Source organism: Grammomys surdaster, unplaced genomic scaffold (genome assembly GCF_004785775.1).
Source record: "Grammomys surdaster isolate TR1022 unplaced genomic scaffold, NIH_TR_1.0 204, whole genome shotgun sequence".
Lineage (NCBI taxonomy): Eukaryota > Metazoa > Chordata > Mammalia > Rodentia > Muridae > Grammomys > Grammomys surdaster.
Window position 1 is genome coordinate 1,836,085 of NW_021604649.1, and position 16,067 is coordinate 1,852,151.

At 47.2% G+C, this 16,067-nt stretch overlaps 1 protein-coding gene and 1 long non-coding RNA gene across 3 annotated transcripts in view; one reads left to right on the plus strand and one right to left on the minus strand.

The window, feature by feature from the left end:
* The window catches only part of LOC114624038, a 10,859-nt gene extending 8,897 nt beyond the window's left edge, over positions 1 to 1,962 (plus strand). Inside the window, exon 3 of the long non-coding RNA XR_003711879.1 lies at positions 1,871 to 1,962. This is a non-coding gene — a long non-coding RNA (uncharacterized LOC114624038). The remainder of the gene's footprint in view (positions 1 to 1,870) is intronic.
* Positions 1 to 4,282, minus strand: part of Porcn (porcupine O-acyltransferase) — a 12,325-nt gene extending 8,043 nt beyond the window's left edge. Inside the window, exons 1-7 of one of the 2 annotated variants that reach the window (XM_028770792.1) lie at positions 4,138 to 4,282; positions 3,335 to 3,503; positions 1,970 to 2,162; positions 1,548 to 1,591; positions 1,126 to 1,307; positions 916 to 1,046; positions 784 to 801 (exon numbers count right to left, since the gene is read on the minus strand). In XM_028770792.1, the coding sequence (XP_028626625.1) occupies positions 784 to 801; positions 916 to 1,046; positions 1,126 to 1,307; positions 1,548 to 1,591; positions 1,970 to 2,162; positions 3,335 to 3,470 (704 nt within the window). In that variant the 5' untranslated portion in view covers positions 3,471 to 3,503; positions 4,138 to 4,282. The remainder of the gene's footprint in view (positions 1 to 783; positions 802 to 915; positions 1,047 to 1,125; positions 1,308 to 1,547; positions 1,592 to 1,969; positions 2,163 to 3,334; positions 3,504 to 4,137) is intronic. The other variant, XM_028770793.1, reaches the window with a different exon arrangement.
* Between the last annotated feature and the right edge of the window lie 11,785 nt (positions 4,283 to 16,067).

Sequence of the window (16,067 nt, forward strand, 5' to 3'; positions counted from 1 at the left end):
TCTCTCTCTCTCTCTCTCTCTCTCTCTCTCTCTCTCTCTCTCTCTCTAGGGTTTCTTTGTGTCTGAGAACACTGAGATTAAAGATGTGTGCCACCACTGCCCGGCTACTTTCGGAGTCTCATTCAGTATCAGACATACCCAGGAGCCAGTGAATAGGGGGAGGGGGTCACACAATCAAACCGCTAGCAAACAGCTAGATCCAGTCCTGGGCAATCCCAGACACAGGCTCATAGCTTGTCATATCCTTTCCTCAGGTAGCAGCAAGCAGTCTGAGAAGGCAGACAAACTAGCAGACTCAATCATAAGCGGGCACCCTGCAAGCTGTACAGGCAAACCAGAGTTACAGAGAAGCCACAATCACGGACCGAGGTTCACCCTAGCCAGTGACAGACACACAAGTCCACCAGTGACAATGCACAGCCCAGCCAGTCAGGATTCTCGGTCCCACACTCAGGGAGTCAGCGGGCCACAGGCAAACAATTCAACTCTGTTATCCAGAGTCACCAACTAATACACACTTGCCTCTTCCCGTTATAGTCACATAACTTGCTTCTAGTGGTACAACAAAAGGACATCCAGACACAATCGTGTTGGAATGTCAGTCACACATGGAGTCACAGAGCCAAATCTTGGTCAGACAGACATCCACAGACAGACACACTTGGTCTCTGTTCGATAATGGGGTAGATGTCCACTCAGATTCAGATGTCTGCAAGCAATTAGTCCAAGGCTCTGGCCCAGCCCTGGTCAGCCCACTTGCCCTCAGCACCTGCCCTCATTTACCTGGCTTTGCGTTTCTTGCTGTAGTAACAGAAGACAGACAGAAGCATTAAGAGACAGGCTCAGAATTGGGAAGACCCAGCCTTCTACCCAACCCCCTCACTGCTACACAGGGGCCTTGAAGGCTGTGCTCACTTGCGAAGGAGTCGGTCACCGTCGAGGGGGATGAAGTAGGGGAAGAGGTAGGGGCCCACACAAGTGGACAGTACAAGGCACAGCAGGGCCAGCGCCAGGCTCCGGGCCACCTTCTTCAGCCATCGGCGGCTCTGTGGGATCAAGGATCCATGAGCACTGCCCCATGGCGGCTCCCACAGTCCCTGCCCACCTGGCCACCCAGGAGCTCACCAGTGGGCGGCCTTGGACAGCCTGTAGGTAGCTGTGGAAGGATATCCAGGGCCCAAAGACGATGGTGCCCACAAAGTAGAGGTAGCCCATGAACTCCACAGGTGAGGGCACTGCACCCACCTCGCCCCGGTCCAGGTCGAAGCCCAGAGACACCGCCTTCATGGCCACGATCATCTGGGCCCCTATGTGTGGGGCCCATGGTCAAGTGTATGGATAAGAAAGCATGTCACCATGAAAGATAGGGTGCACCACGTGTGAGGTGAGAGGAAAAGGGAGACACAGTGATAGGTAGAAAGAAACAGAGACACAGATGTCAGGGGAAAGGGAAGCCTGCACTGGATGGTGGTTGGTTTATGAAGGGGAAAAGTCCAGGAGGGCTCTTAGGAGATGAGGAGGGCAAGTGGGAGGGCAAAGCTACCCACCTCGCATCTTGTGCCATGTCACGGTGTCCACCATGTGCATCTCACTGAGGAAAAAAGGTGATGGTCTTGGCCCTATGCCTCCTAGGGCTTTGGACACTACAGGGGGCCCTGAGGTATTGAAGGGGTTCTGCCTTCCTAATCCACATAACACATTAAGAAAAAAATCCCCAGGACCCCCTCCTCCAGGGGAAGCCCATGTTCAATCTATCCTGTACAGCCTCATGGAAGGACATGTGTTCCGGGTCTCCTTCAGGAACAGTTGTCACCCTCTCTGGTATCAACTCCTTGCAGAATGATGGTCCCTGACTCCTCTCTTTCCTTAGAATCTCATGGCATCCTATCTTGGACCCACTTCATCAAGGCCTTGGGGACCCCGCCTGCCTTCTGCCAACAAGAGATAGGGTGAGGATGCACACCCATACCCCATGAGCAGGTAGATGAGGATGGTGACGGAGAGGAAGACGCCTCGGTGGGAGGAGTGTCGGCAGAGGAACAGCACGAGGTAGCACAGGAGACTCAGCAGCACGACCCAAACCATGTGCAGCTGGAAGAAGTGGTAGAGGCTGAAGAAGCCACCTGCCACGGTGCTTGCATGCTTCAGGTAAGACGGTAACCCTTAGGGTGAGAGGGAGAGAGAGGGAGACAGAGACAGGGAGGGAAAACAAGAAGGCGGGAGGTTGGTAGGCTGGCAAGAGAGGAAGGACTTGGGCAATAGGGCCCAGTCTGGGCAAAAGTCTAGAACATGCTGGAGTCTAAGGGGACCCAAAGGTGGTATTGGAGAGCTAGCATGTGTGGCAAGGCCTGGATTTAAAAAGCAACATCTACTAAGGCTTTCAGGGACCCCTGAAAGGAAAATTATCAATTGATGTTGGACAGGATTGCATCCAGATTAAAATCTCACAGGAGTGGGGATGACGGATGAGGCTCCGTATGGGGGGAGGGGCTGTTCTCAGGGACCGTATACTGAAGGACTTGGGGTGAAGGGTCATGATACTATCAGGTTATTGAAATGATTCAGAAAGAGGTAGGCGAGATAGAGAGGCAGGAAGATAGAGCAATCTATTGTGGCCAATTGAACCTATGGCTATTGCTTTCTATATGTAAATATATATCAGCATTCTTTCATCTTTTCAGTAGCTTTGATATGTACCAAAATAACAAACCTGGGGGGGGGGGGGAAGAAAACCCACTTAAGATGAAAAGGAAAGAGTTGATTAGAGAACCTTTGGTTTTCAGAAATGCCTGTATCCTACAGGACACCCGGGGATTTCAGAACTTCTCATTTGGATACTTGACTTTGCTATGCTTGTAGAAACATTATAGAATCCAAGAATCCCGAAATTTCACCATGGCCTGATTATAGACATTCATAATGTCAACATTTTGGAAGTCCAGCATGTGAAAATTTCAACCTGGCAGACTCTTCATACCTAGTAACTAGGATGCTTTAGGGTAGGATACTTCCAGGATCTGATGGATAACCTTGGAACTTAACAGTTCAGGATCTTACCATCCCAGAGTGCAGGCACGCTGAAGGGCATGTCTTGGTTTAATGGGATGTGGCTTGCCATAGTGTGGCTTGAGGTGGTTGTATGGCAGGAATGTGTTGTGGTGGAAAGGGGCTTAGCTTAATGGGATATGATGGGGCTGGACCTGTAGGGGCCTGGCTTGCCGCTGCAGAATGTGGCATGATAGAATGTGATAGGGTAAAGTATAACTTGATATCCATGAATGTGACAAATAAGATAAAATCTGATGTGGTGGAACACAGTCTGGTAAGCACTTACCCAGCCTCCAAAGGAGGCGGCAGGCGAAGCAGACGGTAAGAAGCAGCCAGATCTGGTCAAGGCCCTGTTGGACAGTAGGCAGGAGACAGCCCTGCAGTAGCTGCTGGAAAAATTCCTGGCGGCTGAAGGTGGCCATTGTGGACCCACACAGATGGATGGACAGATGGAGCTGCCAAACGGAGGACACAGAGGGAGTAAGATGTCCATGGGGCTGCCCACAATCAAGGTTTGGATTTGAGCACTCAGGATTTCAGTTTGGGGCTGCCAACCCCCCAGGGTGCTATTGGAAGGCTTTGGGGAGGATGTGAATCTCAGGTACATCGGCTGAGCCACCAACTGTGATATCAGTGGGTGTTCTGGATGCACTGTGACCCGCGGGGAATGAAGGACCTTGTGTATCTTGAATGCTGTGACAGTCCGGCTCAATGATGACAAAATGATATGCATTCTAGACCTATATATCAAATGGGGCGGAAGAAGTGGGCTCCTTGGTTTCCAAGGTAGTCACTCAATGTGGAAGTGCAGAAAGGGGGAGTCTGTGACACTTAGGGGCCGTGTGCATCTCTCCTTGTATGGATGTATCCTCCGCGAGCTTCATCTCACCCTACCCAGCAAAAAGCCGCTAACAAAGCCTTGCCCTGGTCGAGAGACTGCAGGAAAGTGGATGCGCTGGCAGGGGACATAGCAGGGAGGGAGTCCTATAGGTGATGCGGACGAGGTCCCAGGACAAGGGGTACAGATCCGCGCCCCGGAGGCCAGCTTAAGGATGGGAACGTGGGAGCCGCGCGCACAAGGAGACCTACCTGGCAGAAAGGAAGCCGTGGTCCTGGGGGCCGGGGACGCGCACTGCTGCCACTGTCGCCACCTCCTCCGGGCAGCCTCCCCCGCAGGCCGCAAGGCCGGGACCAGCAGCGGCTCCCAGGGCGGCGCGGCCGAGCGGGCCCTTTAAATCCCGGGGCGGGCTAGCAGCTGAGTTCCTCCAATCGGAAAGCGGGAGCGGGGCGGGGACCAGGAGGAGTGAACCCGAGCATCGCGAGGAGGAGCAGCAGGGTTGAGGGGCGCGGGGCGCTGGAGCACGTCGGCGCACAGGAGGTTCACCGGTGCCCAATTCAGGCCACATGCCATGCTAGCTCAGGAACGTTCAGGGCGCAAGAATTTCCCAACTTCTAAGAAAACACTTCCTAATGATTATTTTATAATCCTTGAGAACCAAAATGGAAAAGATAAGGGGAGGGAGGAGGCTAGCCCCCTTTCTGCCAAATGCTCGCCCCTGTGGTCCCTCTTGTATAGATACTGGTGTGACCCTAGTCACAGCTGGAAAAATAAGCCGCTGTTCCCTTTCCTATCTCTTGAGGAATCTGAAGGAATTTCCAGTCTTCCTTAGCCCCAGGGAACAGATCGAAGCTTTTGTCGGTAATGACTCTGTCACCTAGGAACACTCACTAGGTGTCTTATCGACCCCCTAAGGGCTAGCAGTAGGCATTTTGGTTTATCATTAACTGATTTTGCTTGCTTCATTCCTCAAAAGAATGGGCCCTGTAAAGAAGGTGACCTTAGCTGATATTAAGTGTTCCGGTAAACTGGAAGGGGACTAAAACCCAGCGGGGGGGGGGGGGAAAGGAAAACAGAAAAGAAAAAAAAGGATCTGATAAATGATAAAGATCTGTATCGGTTTCTGTGTATCAACAAAGGGTTTATGCAGATTGGTTCTCTACTGAATGTACAACGCAGTCGTGAACATTCAATTCTATTCTTAGGCTGATGAAACCTTCGACTCCGGAGAAGAGCCCATTTCCCCTAAGGCGCACTTATAGGGCATTAAGGGGCTTAGCTCCAAATGTGAATGTGAACTGAGAAACACACCCAGGTCAATCTTGACCTCATCCTGACCCCAGGAGCTAAGGAAAACAGGTTCTAATAAGATTAATGCCTGGCTGTATGGAGTTAAGGAAGTTGTGCCCATTCACTCTGGGCGGTGTCCCTTTCTGTTAAACAAAAGGGCAGGATTAGCAATTCTTGATTTGAAGAAACTGCTTGTCTCTGTCCCTGCCGTCTGAGGATGCAACCTATGGCCTTTTGCTTTGTAGGTAAATGCTCAGCCGCTGAGTTTTTATTTAACATGTCTTCAAATGGAGTAAATTCATAGTTACGTTTAAAAATAAAAAAAAAAAAAATTAAGCCGGGCAGTGGTGGCGCACGCCTTTCATCACAGCACTTGGGAGGCAGAGGCAGGTGGATTTCTGAGTTCGAGGCCAGCCTGGTCTACAGAGTGAGACCCAGGACAGCCAGGACTACACAGAGAAACCCTGTCTCGAAAAACAAAACAAAACAAAAATAACACCGTGGGTATGTATATATGTATATATACATAAATATTTACATCAGCTAGATGCACAAATACAACGTCCTTTCCTCTAATGTACAATACAGGGCTGGATGTCTCAATGGTTAAGGGTACTTGCTACTCTTGCAGAGGACCTAGATTTGATTTCCAGAACTCGCATGGTGGCTCACAACCAATCATCTGTAATTCCCAGGTACTCTTGTGGTATGTATTCATACATAAATATAAATAACAGTAGAATACAGTTGGTATGGCTGTACATGCCTTTCATCTCATTACTAAGAAGGCAGAGGCAAACTCTGTGAATTTGAGGCCAACCTGGTTCACATACTGAGTTTCAGGTCAGCCTGGTCTACATAGTGAGTGCCAGGCTTTTCAGGGCTACATAGTGAGACCCTGTCTCAGAAAAGAAAGAATTAATATCTAAATTTTGGGCCATATAAAGAACATGTACAAATTAATAAGAAAAAACTAGCTGGGTGGTGGTGGTGCACGCCTTTAATCCCAGCACTTGGGAGGCAGAGGCAGGTGGATTTCTGAGTTCGAGGCCAGCCTGGTCTACAGAGTGAGTTCCAGGACAGCCAGGACTACACAGAGAAACCCTGTCTGGAAAAACAAAAACAAAAACAAAAACAAACAAAAAACAAACAAACAAAAAAAAAACAACTAATAAGCACCAGACAACAATGGGTAGTGGAAGCAAACAGGCAATTAATAGCTGAAATGGCAAGCATATATATATATTCTGTACTTCAAAAACATGCCTTTTGTGGGGAGATGGGGGCAGAGTCTCACTAGCAGGGATTCACCTGCTCCTGCCTCCTGAATTCTGGGGTTAAAGGAGAGCACCACCACACCTGGCCCTTTTTATTCAATTATTTCTTTTGAGGCAGGGTATCACTATTTAACTCAGGCTGCTCTACCTGTGTAGAGCAGGGTGGCCCTGAATTCACAGAGATCTGCTTGCCTCTGTCAGAGATTAAAGGTATGCCCCACTGTGCCCACCTCTATTTTATGAAATTGTATTTATTTGTAAATAAATGTATGTATTGCCTTTTATGTGTATGGGTGTTTTGCCTTCATACGTGTCTGTGTGTCACAGGTGTGCCTAGTGCCCAAGCAGGTCAGGTCAGAAGAATGCTTTGGGTCCTCTGGGACTGGAGTTACAGTCAGCTGTGAGCTGAGCTGCCATGTGGTTGCTGGGAATTTAACCCAGGTCCTCTGGACGAGCAACCAGTGCTCTTAACCACTGACTTAGTCTCCAACCTACCTTAACTTAATTTATTAAAAATTTTATCAAGGGGGAGGATGGATCCACACATGCCATGACAAACATATGGAGGTCAGAAGCCAGCTTGGCAACCAGTGCCTTTATCCTCTGAGCCATCTCAACAGCATTCCGGACAGCATTCCCGACACCCCTCCCCTCCTTTTTCTTAAAACAGGGTTTTACGTATCCCAGTCTGGATTCAATATACAGCTCTGAAGATAAACTTGAACTTATGATCCTTTTGTCTGCACCACCCAAGTGCTTGAATAAGAAAATGGGAAGCCTGGTCATGAGCTGTGTTGTACTATTAGTTTTACTTTTGGTTTCGGTTTCCATTTTATTTTATTTCATTTCATTTTTGAGACAGGGTTTCTCTGTGTAGCCTTGGCCATCCTTGCTGAGACAGTCTCCCAACTGCTGGGATTAAAAGCATGTGCCACCGCTGTCTGGCTAGCCTCGGGGTTTCCTTATCTTTTAGGATCTTGATGGTAGTATTTCTTTTTTTTTGTTTTTCTTTCTTTCTTTCTTTCTTTCTTTCTTTCTTTCTTTCTTTCTTTCTCTCTTTCTCTCTTTCTCCCTTTCTCTCTCTCTCTCTCTCTCTCTCTCTCTCTCTCTCTCTCTCTCTCTTTCTTTCTTTCTTTCTTTCTTTTCGGCCTGGCTACCTGCATCCTTCATAAACATTCAGACGAACAAAAACTAAAGAAATGGGAAAGCCGGGCAGTGGTGGCACACGCCTTTCATCCCAGCACTTGAGAGGCAGAGGCAGGTGGATTTCTGAGTTCGAGGCCAGCCTGGTCTACAGAGTGAGTTCCAGGACAGTCAGGGCTATACAGAGAAACCCTGACTCGAAAAACCAAAAAAAAAAAAAAAAAAACGAAGGATGCAGGTCAGTTCATGGGAGGAATGTTTCACATTGTGAATTGATCTGATATGATCAGATTTACATTATGTATTTAGGGCAAGAATTCCACAAAGGTGATTCCGTGTGCTTAGTTATCAGGAGGCACAAAATACTGATTTGTTTCAATACTCTTGGTATTTGCTTTGGTCAGTTGATTAAAGCAGTATCATCCAGGTTTCTCCATGTCACAAATACTTTTTCTTCTATCTAGTATCTTCCTGGGAGACTTTTTTTTTTTGAGACAGAACTTATCTTGCCTAGGCTATCTCTGACTATTAGGAGATACTGGAGATTGTGTAATTGTTTCTCAACCCCAGAGTAGATGCTCAGATTTAGTATCCATTGGAGATTCTTGCTGGGGGCAATGTCTAATCTGATGGTGGCCGTAAGATAAGAGGGCTTGTTTTTTCCAAGACAGTGTTTCTCTTTGTAGCTCTGGCTGTTCTGGAACTCATTCTGTAGCCTCAAACACAGAGATGTGCTTGCCTCGAGCTTGGACTGAAGGTGTGTGCCATAACCACCCAGTTTATGATGGCTTTCTTTTACATGGAATAACTGGGATTTTATGACCTTTCTGTATAGCGCTCATAAACTTATTTTAATAGACAGGCAGGTGGTGCTCTGCGCCCCCCCCCCAAAAAAAATGACAGGAGTCAATCTGATGCAACTCACAGCAGAGTCTTTATTCTATTTGAGCTAGCTCAGAGGGGGGAGGCAGAGCACCACCATCAGGACAGTTTTGGTGGTGGAGAGCCATTGGGACAAGGCTTTATAGAAAGCTACAAGCAGAGGTGCGTGTGTTTAAGGATCTAATTTAAGAGCTACCATGGCCTTTAACATAATTGGCTGGTACTGGGAGTCATATCATAAACTTAATTTCTGGGGGATTTGTGGATAGGTAACCTGGAACTGGGATATCATTTGAGATGTAAACCAATGCAATGATTGTTAGTATTCTGTCTAAACTCCACCCTCACAGTTACCTGGCAACAGCCAGGTAGGCATGCTCACTATAAAAGGGGCTGCTTGCCCCCTCCTCTCTCTCTTACCCTCTTGCTCTCTTAATCTCTTGCTCTCTTGCCTGTAGCTTCTCTCTGCCCCCTCTCCCCTTCCCTTCCCCCTCTCTCCACGTGATCATGGCCGGCCTCTACTTCTCTGCTCTCTCTCTCTCTCTCTCTCTCTCTCTCTCTCTCTCTCTCTCTCTCTCTCCTACCCTCCTGGCTCCCTTCCCTATGCCCTGAATAAACTCTGTTCTATGCTATACGGGTGTGTGGTTGGTCCCTCAGGGGGAAGAGATACTTTGGCATGGGCCCGCTGAGACATCTCCTTCCCCCATACCTCTCCACACACCCACTGAACATACTCTGTATCTTTTTATAAACTTAAAAAAACTTTTTATAATTTTAAGAAACTTAATTTCTATTTTCCTCAGCATTGGAGGTCATTAGGCACGGGATGGGCTTGTAACCTAGGGGTGTAGATCTGTTGGGGGAATAACCTGGAGATGCTGGTCTTGTTGGGGCTGAGCCTAGAGACTGGAGCTAGGTTTGGGTTTTGTTGGGGGGATAACTTGGAAATTAATACTAGGTACCAGCCTGTTAATTTACCTGAGTTCAAACTTAGGTGAGGTTCTCTAAAATGAAGTGTGAACTTAAAGCATTTGTCTTCTCACAAGCTAGCTTCCTTCGTTGGCTTGCTTCCGGAGTAGCTGGGACCACAAAGATGTGCCACCATTGCCCAGCTTGTTTTTCCACATTAAAAGAAAAAAATTGCTTGGCATGGTGGTGCACATCTTTGATTTCCAACACTTGGAAGGCAGAGGCAGGTGGATCTCTTGTGAGTTCAAGGCCAGCCTAGTCTACAGAACTAACTCCAGGACAGCCAGGGCTACACAGAGAAACCCTGTCTCAAAAAGCCAAAACAAAAGAAAAAAGTTCAAATGCCTGTTTTATTCATATGTCAGCCAAATATGTATGACTCATCTAGGAGGCCAAGAGAGGGTGTCAGATCCCCTGGAGCTGCAGTCACTAGAGACTATGAACCTCCCTATAACGAGGTGGTAGAAACCATTAAATTCAGGTCCATTGGAAGAACAGTATGTCTCTTGATTCATGAGACATCTCTCAGGGCCATTTGTTCTTCTTTTTGTTTTTAACCCTCTCCCCCCCCCTTTTTTTAAAGAACTCAATTGAGGGGCTGGAGAGATGGCTCATCAGTTAAGAGCACTTGCTGCTCTTACTGAAGATCCAGGTTCCAGCACCCACACGGCAGCTCACAGCTATCTGAAACTCCAGTTTCCCAGAATCCAACACCCTCGTGTGACCTCCTTGGGCACCACCACATGCATATGGTGTATGTTGGGTTCAGGAATTACCATGCAAAACATATGAACCCTGATCTCTGTTAAGCAAGAATAGTTTATTCAACACACACCCTAATACTGGTCAGGCCATGGACATAGCTCAGAATTATCTGAACTATAACAACGGATATCTTTTTCTATCAGCTATAAAGGAAAAAAAACTATAAAAATCAGGAGTTTATATGCAATCGTAGGAAGTGCTGCCTGGTGGTCAGCTCTGACTCAAGGTATTTTAGACATAACAGTTTATATTGACCTTGGATTTGATAGGTCCTACGTAAAGCTTTGTGGAATTTCTTAAGATTAGCAAACCTCATCCAGAATGTTCAGAAAAAGATATGTGGTCAGCATGTCCTTGCTCTGAGCCAAGTCACTTTCCTGTGTCAATGACTGGCAGGCATGTTACAGCAACAACATGAAATAGCTGGCAGGCATGGAACAAAATGGCTACAGCTATGCTGGGGGCACGGTGAGGGGGGCAGACTGTAACAGGTTATTCAGGCAAAACACCATACCCAGAAAATAAAAATAAATGAATCTTTAAAAAGGAGAGAGAGAGAAGCCGGGCGGTGGTGGCACACGCCTTTAATCCCAGCACTTGGGAGGTAGAGGCAGGTGGATTTCTGAGTTCGAGGCCAGCCTGGTCTACAGAGTGAGTTCCAGGACAGCTAGGTCTACACAGAGAAACCCTGTCTCAAAAAACCAAAAAAAAAAAAAAAAGAAAGAAAGAAAGAAAGAAAGAAATGTTATGCCCATTAATAATCAATTCCCATCTCCTACTGCCAACACTGTCACTATTAATTTCTTACTATCTATAAATTTATTTATTTCTTTTTTGAGACAGGGTCTCATTATGTACCCTTGGCTGTCCTGGAACTCACCATGTGGACCAAGCTAGCCTCAAATTCACAGAGATCATTCTGCCTCCACTCCTCAAATGCTGGGATTAAAGGTATGTGTCAGCAAGCCAGGCACTGAGTTTGTTTATTCTGGGTATTTTATATAAGAGGGATGTGATGGTCAATCTAATCCTCCTGTCTCCTGCCTCAAGTACTGTGATTACTGCACCTGGCGGCTATGCACATCCTTGTCTTTCTTTAACATATTGTCTTGCTATGTAGACCTGGCTGGCCTGGAAGCTGGAGTGGTCTTCCTACCTCTGTCTCCTCAGTATTGAGAATACAGGCGCTGGGCAGTGGTGGCGCACACCTTTGATCCCAGCACTTGGGAGGCAGAGGCAGGTGGATTTCTGAGTTCGAGGCCAGCCTGGTCTACAGAGTGAGTTCCAGGACAGCCAGGGCTACACAGAGAAACCCTGTCTCGAAAACAACAACAACAAGAGAGAGAGAGAGAGAGAGAGAGAGAGAGAGAGAGAGAGAGAATGAATACAGGCATGTGCCATGAAATCTTCTCCCCTCTCGTGAAAGTTGTTCTGTAGACCAGACTGGCCTCGAACTCACAGAGAACTGCCTGCCTCTGCCCCCTGTGATTAAAGGTGTGCACCATCACCACCACCACCTGGCTTTTTGAAAAATTGGGACAGATTCACTATGTTGTTTCAGGTTGGCCTGAAACTTGCTATGTAGCTATGTAGAGTTTGAGCCACCTGCTTATGCTTCTCTAGTGCTGGGGTTCTTGGAGTTTGCCATGACACCTAGTAAATCACATCTATTTATTTATTGATTTATTGATTTTTGTCTTGAGGGGTTATGACTGTGGATATCATAAAACAGTAGACTACTTATTGTGTAGCTGTGACTTGCCTGGAACTCACTATGTAGATCAAGCTGGCCTTGAATTCACAGAGATTCACTTGACTCTGTGTCATGGTTTGAATAAGCTCGGCCCAAGGAAGTGGCACTATTTGGAGGTGTGGCCCTGTTGGAGTAGGTGTGTCACTGTGGGTGTGGGCTTTAAGACCCTCATCATAGCTGCCTGGAAGTCGGTCTTTCACTAGCAGCCTTCAGATGAAGATGTAGAATTCTTAGCTCCTCCTGCACCACGCCTGCCTGGACACTGCCGTATTTCCCGCCTTACATATGTGAAAAAAAAATGAAACAAAAAAACCTTGGCTGGGCGGTGGCGGCACACACCTTTAATTCCAGCATTCCAGGAGGCGCCAAGAGGATCTCTGGAGTTCAAGGGTAGCTTGGTCTACAGAGTGAGTTCTAGGACAGTCAGGGCTACACAGAGAAACCCTGTCTCAAAAAACAAAACCCAAGCCGGGCGGTGGTGGCACACACCTTTAATCCCAGCACTTGGGAGGCAGAGGCAGGCAGATTTCTGAGTTCGAGGCCAGCCTGGTCTACAGAGTGAGTTCCAGGACAGCCAGGGCTACACAGAGAAACCCTGTCTCGAAAAAAAAAAAACAAAAACAAAAACAAACAAACCAACCAAAACCCAAACAACAAAAACCACATACTTCCATTCTGTACTGGGAAAGTATCTATGCTATCCAGGTGGCTTTGGATCCTTGAGAGATTCTCATACCTCAGTCTCCCAAGTAAATGTGCTCAGGTGTGTGTGTGTGTGTGTGTATGTGTGTGTGTGTGTGTGTGTGTGTGTTGGGAATTAAATCCAGAGCCATAGACATGCCTGAAAAGCACTCTAACATGAAGCCAGGCCCCTAGTTCTGGTTTCCTGACACGACGTCCTTCTATGGAGTCTAGGCTGGTATTGAGGTTGAACTCCTCCCACCTCTCTGCCCAACGACTTGGCGGTACAGGTGTTTGCAACCATGCCCAATAGAAAGACAGGTTTTTCAAATCACTTCTAAATTTACTGTGTGTATGTGTTATGAGCAGGCACGTATGCCATGGCACATGGAGTCAGTTTTCTCCTTCCATCTTTATGTGGGTTTCAGGGATCAGAACTCAGTTGCCAGGCATTGAATGGTAAGTGCTTTTTATCCGCTGAACCATCTGAGCAGCTCAAAACCAGTCTTTCTTGCTGCCATCCAATAGGCCTCGTTGGTTTTAAGATTGAGGGATTTAATTTCACAAAGACTTGTTTTTGCAGAGCAATTATCACATTGTTGAAGCCTGGGCTGGTGACTACACCCTCCCACACATGACTGAATGCTGCCATAGAAGCCACCCACAGATGCAGCACCTTAAATTCTGATGTGGTGAGCAACCCAAGTGGCCATCTGTGGATAGACATATAGGACTTGAAGGTGGTTCAGGGGCTGAGTAGCTAGCTAGCTAGAGCATTTGTCTGGCACATATATAAAGCCTTGGGTTCTAATCAAAGCCTCTGAACTATAGCCGGCTTTAGAGATTAAGCATTGTTTTTTCTCTGCAGGATCCTCGATTTCCCAAGGTTTCCTTTGACTATGACAAATTGTGACAAAACCAAGATCTGTCTGTAATCTTGTCTGAAAACAGAGAAATGAACATTGTTCCAAAAGAATAAATGACCAAATATCTCCTAATCCTGCTGGTGTGGTTTGTTTCTTTTTTCCTGCAGTACTGGGGATAGAACCCAGAGCCTTGTGTGTGCTTGGTAAGTGCTCTACCGCTAAGCTATGCACCCAGGCTCCTCCCTCCCCCGACCCTGGCTAATAAGCATTCTTACTACCAATTACAGCTTTAGCCTCCCCCGGACTCTACTATCTTCTTGTGATAATTTATCGAGGCATACAACTATAGGTTTACCACTATATTCTATCCAGAGCAATTCTTTAAACATCCTTTCCTGGACTGGTTGTAGTGCCAGGTACTCAGGAGGATACACACACACACACACACACACACACACACACACACACACGCGGCCCCCCTCCCCTGGTCCCACCACCCCAGTTTATTTTTTTTATTTTTTATTTTTTTTGTTTTTTTCGAGACAGGGTTTCTCTGTGTAGTCCTGGCTGTCCTGGAACTCACTCTGTAGACCAGGCTGGCCTCGAACTCAGAAATCCACCTGCCTCTGCCTCCCAAGTGCTGGGATTAAAGGTGTGCACCACCACCACCTGGCTACCACCCCAGTTTATTATACAGCTCTGGCCTCAGACTCAACAGCAATCAACCTGCTTCAGCCTCCAACTGCTGAGGGTGACAGGAATGTGTCACCATGCCCAGATAAGAGGGAATCTCTTGAGGTCAGACTTTCAAATACCAGCCTGGGAGATAAGATCTTATCTGAAGAATTAGCCAGGTGTGGTTGGCAAACGTCTGTAATCCCAGCACTTAAGAAACCAGTGTACAAAAAAAAAGAAAGAAAGAAAAAGAAAGAAAGCAGTGTACCAAACAACTAAATAAATCAAGGAAACAACCCCACAATCTATGTGGCGCACACCTTTAATCCCAGTGCTTGGGAGGCAGAGGCAGGCGGATTTCTGAGTTCGAGGCCAGCCTGGTCTACAGAGTGAGTTCCAGGACAGCCAGGGCTACACAGAGAAATCCTGTCTCAAAAAAAAAAAAAAGAAAAGAAAAGAAAAGAAAAGAAAGAATTCTATGAAGCAGGCCCAAACACCCAAACACTGAGGTATAGATAGCTTACTTTATATCCTAGGTTGGGCTTGAACACACATCGCTAAGCCTCCTGAGTGGTACATTTACAGACAAGCATCACCATTCCAAGTTCCTTAATGACTTATTCAAGTCCCACAGGGCAGTAGTAGCTATGTGGAGAGTAGAAACTATGGATGATAGCCACAAAGGGGAGGTATGTCCAAAAGACATGGGTCCAGTCCCCAAGCCTATCCTGGTCAAGAGTGGGTCACAAACCTCCCTGACTTCATCCCCAGCCCCACCAGTTTCTCTTGTGCAATAGGGAGACTTCTAAGTGGAGGTGAAAGGGAAGGAAACAGGGCAGCCTCAAGGACACTCAGGCACTGAAGTCTTGGATCCAAAGATCCTTATCTTCTGGCCCTATCTGTTCTGTCATCAAGTGTCTTTCCGAGAGCCTGTTACCATGAGGAGAGCAGACCTCATTCCTTTGCCTTGACTTTCTTCTGACACCTCCCTGCCTTTGCTTGTTCAGTGCCTTCCAATGGGAATGGAGCTCCCACTTTTTTTGTCAAGATTCAGCTCCATGCTACCTCTTAGGGAATGCTACCTCTGAGGTAGAGAAGGCCTTCCCATTTCTTGTCCCACTTTCTGGACTCCCTCACCCCAGATGGATCCCCTTTGACCAAGTACCCATCTCTGGCCCAGTGCCCATACCATGCTTTTTTTCCCCAAGCTAGTGTGGACTACCAGATTCCATCAAGCAACAGTAAGGCTACTGCTGGTCTCTTTCTGTTTGTCGAGCATTTGTGGGGATAAACTGCAGCAGGACTCTGAAGTGCTGGGGTAGCCCCACGGCCTGCTTTTGCCCATGGCTTTCTGTCTCACCCCTCCTGCATGCAGTTGCCCCGTTCCTGAGCCAGTGGGACCTCTGTAATGAGCCTGGCTCCTGTCAGAGTGTAACTTCTAGAAGACATTGGCTCCAGTGGAGCCAACAGGGCCCAGTGCTCAGAGCCCTGACACAGGCCTAAGACAGTAATTTTTGTTCTCGTTAGAACCAAAGTTTCACAGAATCTAGGCTGGCCTCAAGCATACTGTGTAGTAGATGGTGACCTTCAACTGTGGATCTTTCTGCTTCCTTACTTCCAACGATCAGGTCCAACAGAAACTCCACTCCCCCAAATTCCAGCCATCTCCCATTCTCCTCTACCTAAGGAGCCATTTCCTTATTGATGGAAGGATGAACAAATGGCTATCCATGGTGCTGATTAGCACACTAAAGTACATGCTGGCCCCTAGACTCCCTCAGTATCACAAGTACTCTTCTCACCCCAGCTTCTCATTCTTTTCTTTTTTTGTTTTTTCTTTCTTTCTTTCTTTCTTTCTTTCTTTCTTTCTTTTTTTTTTT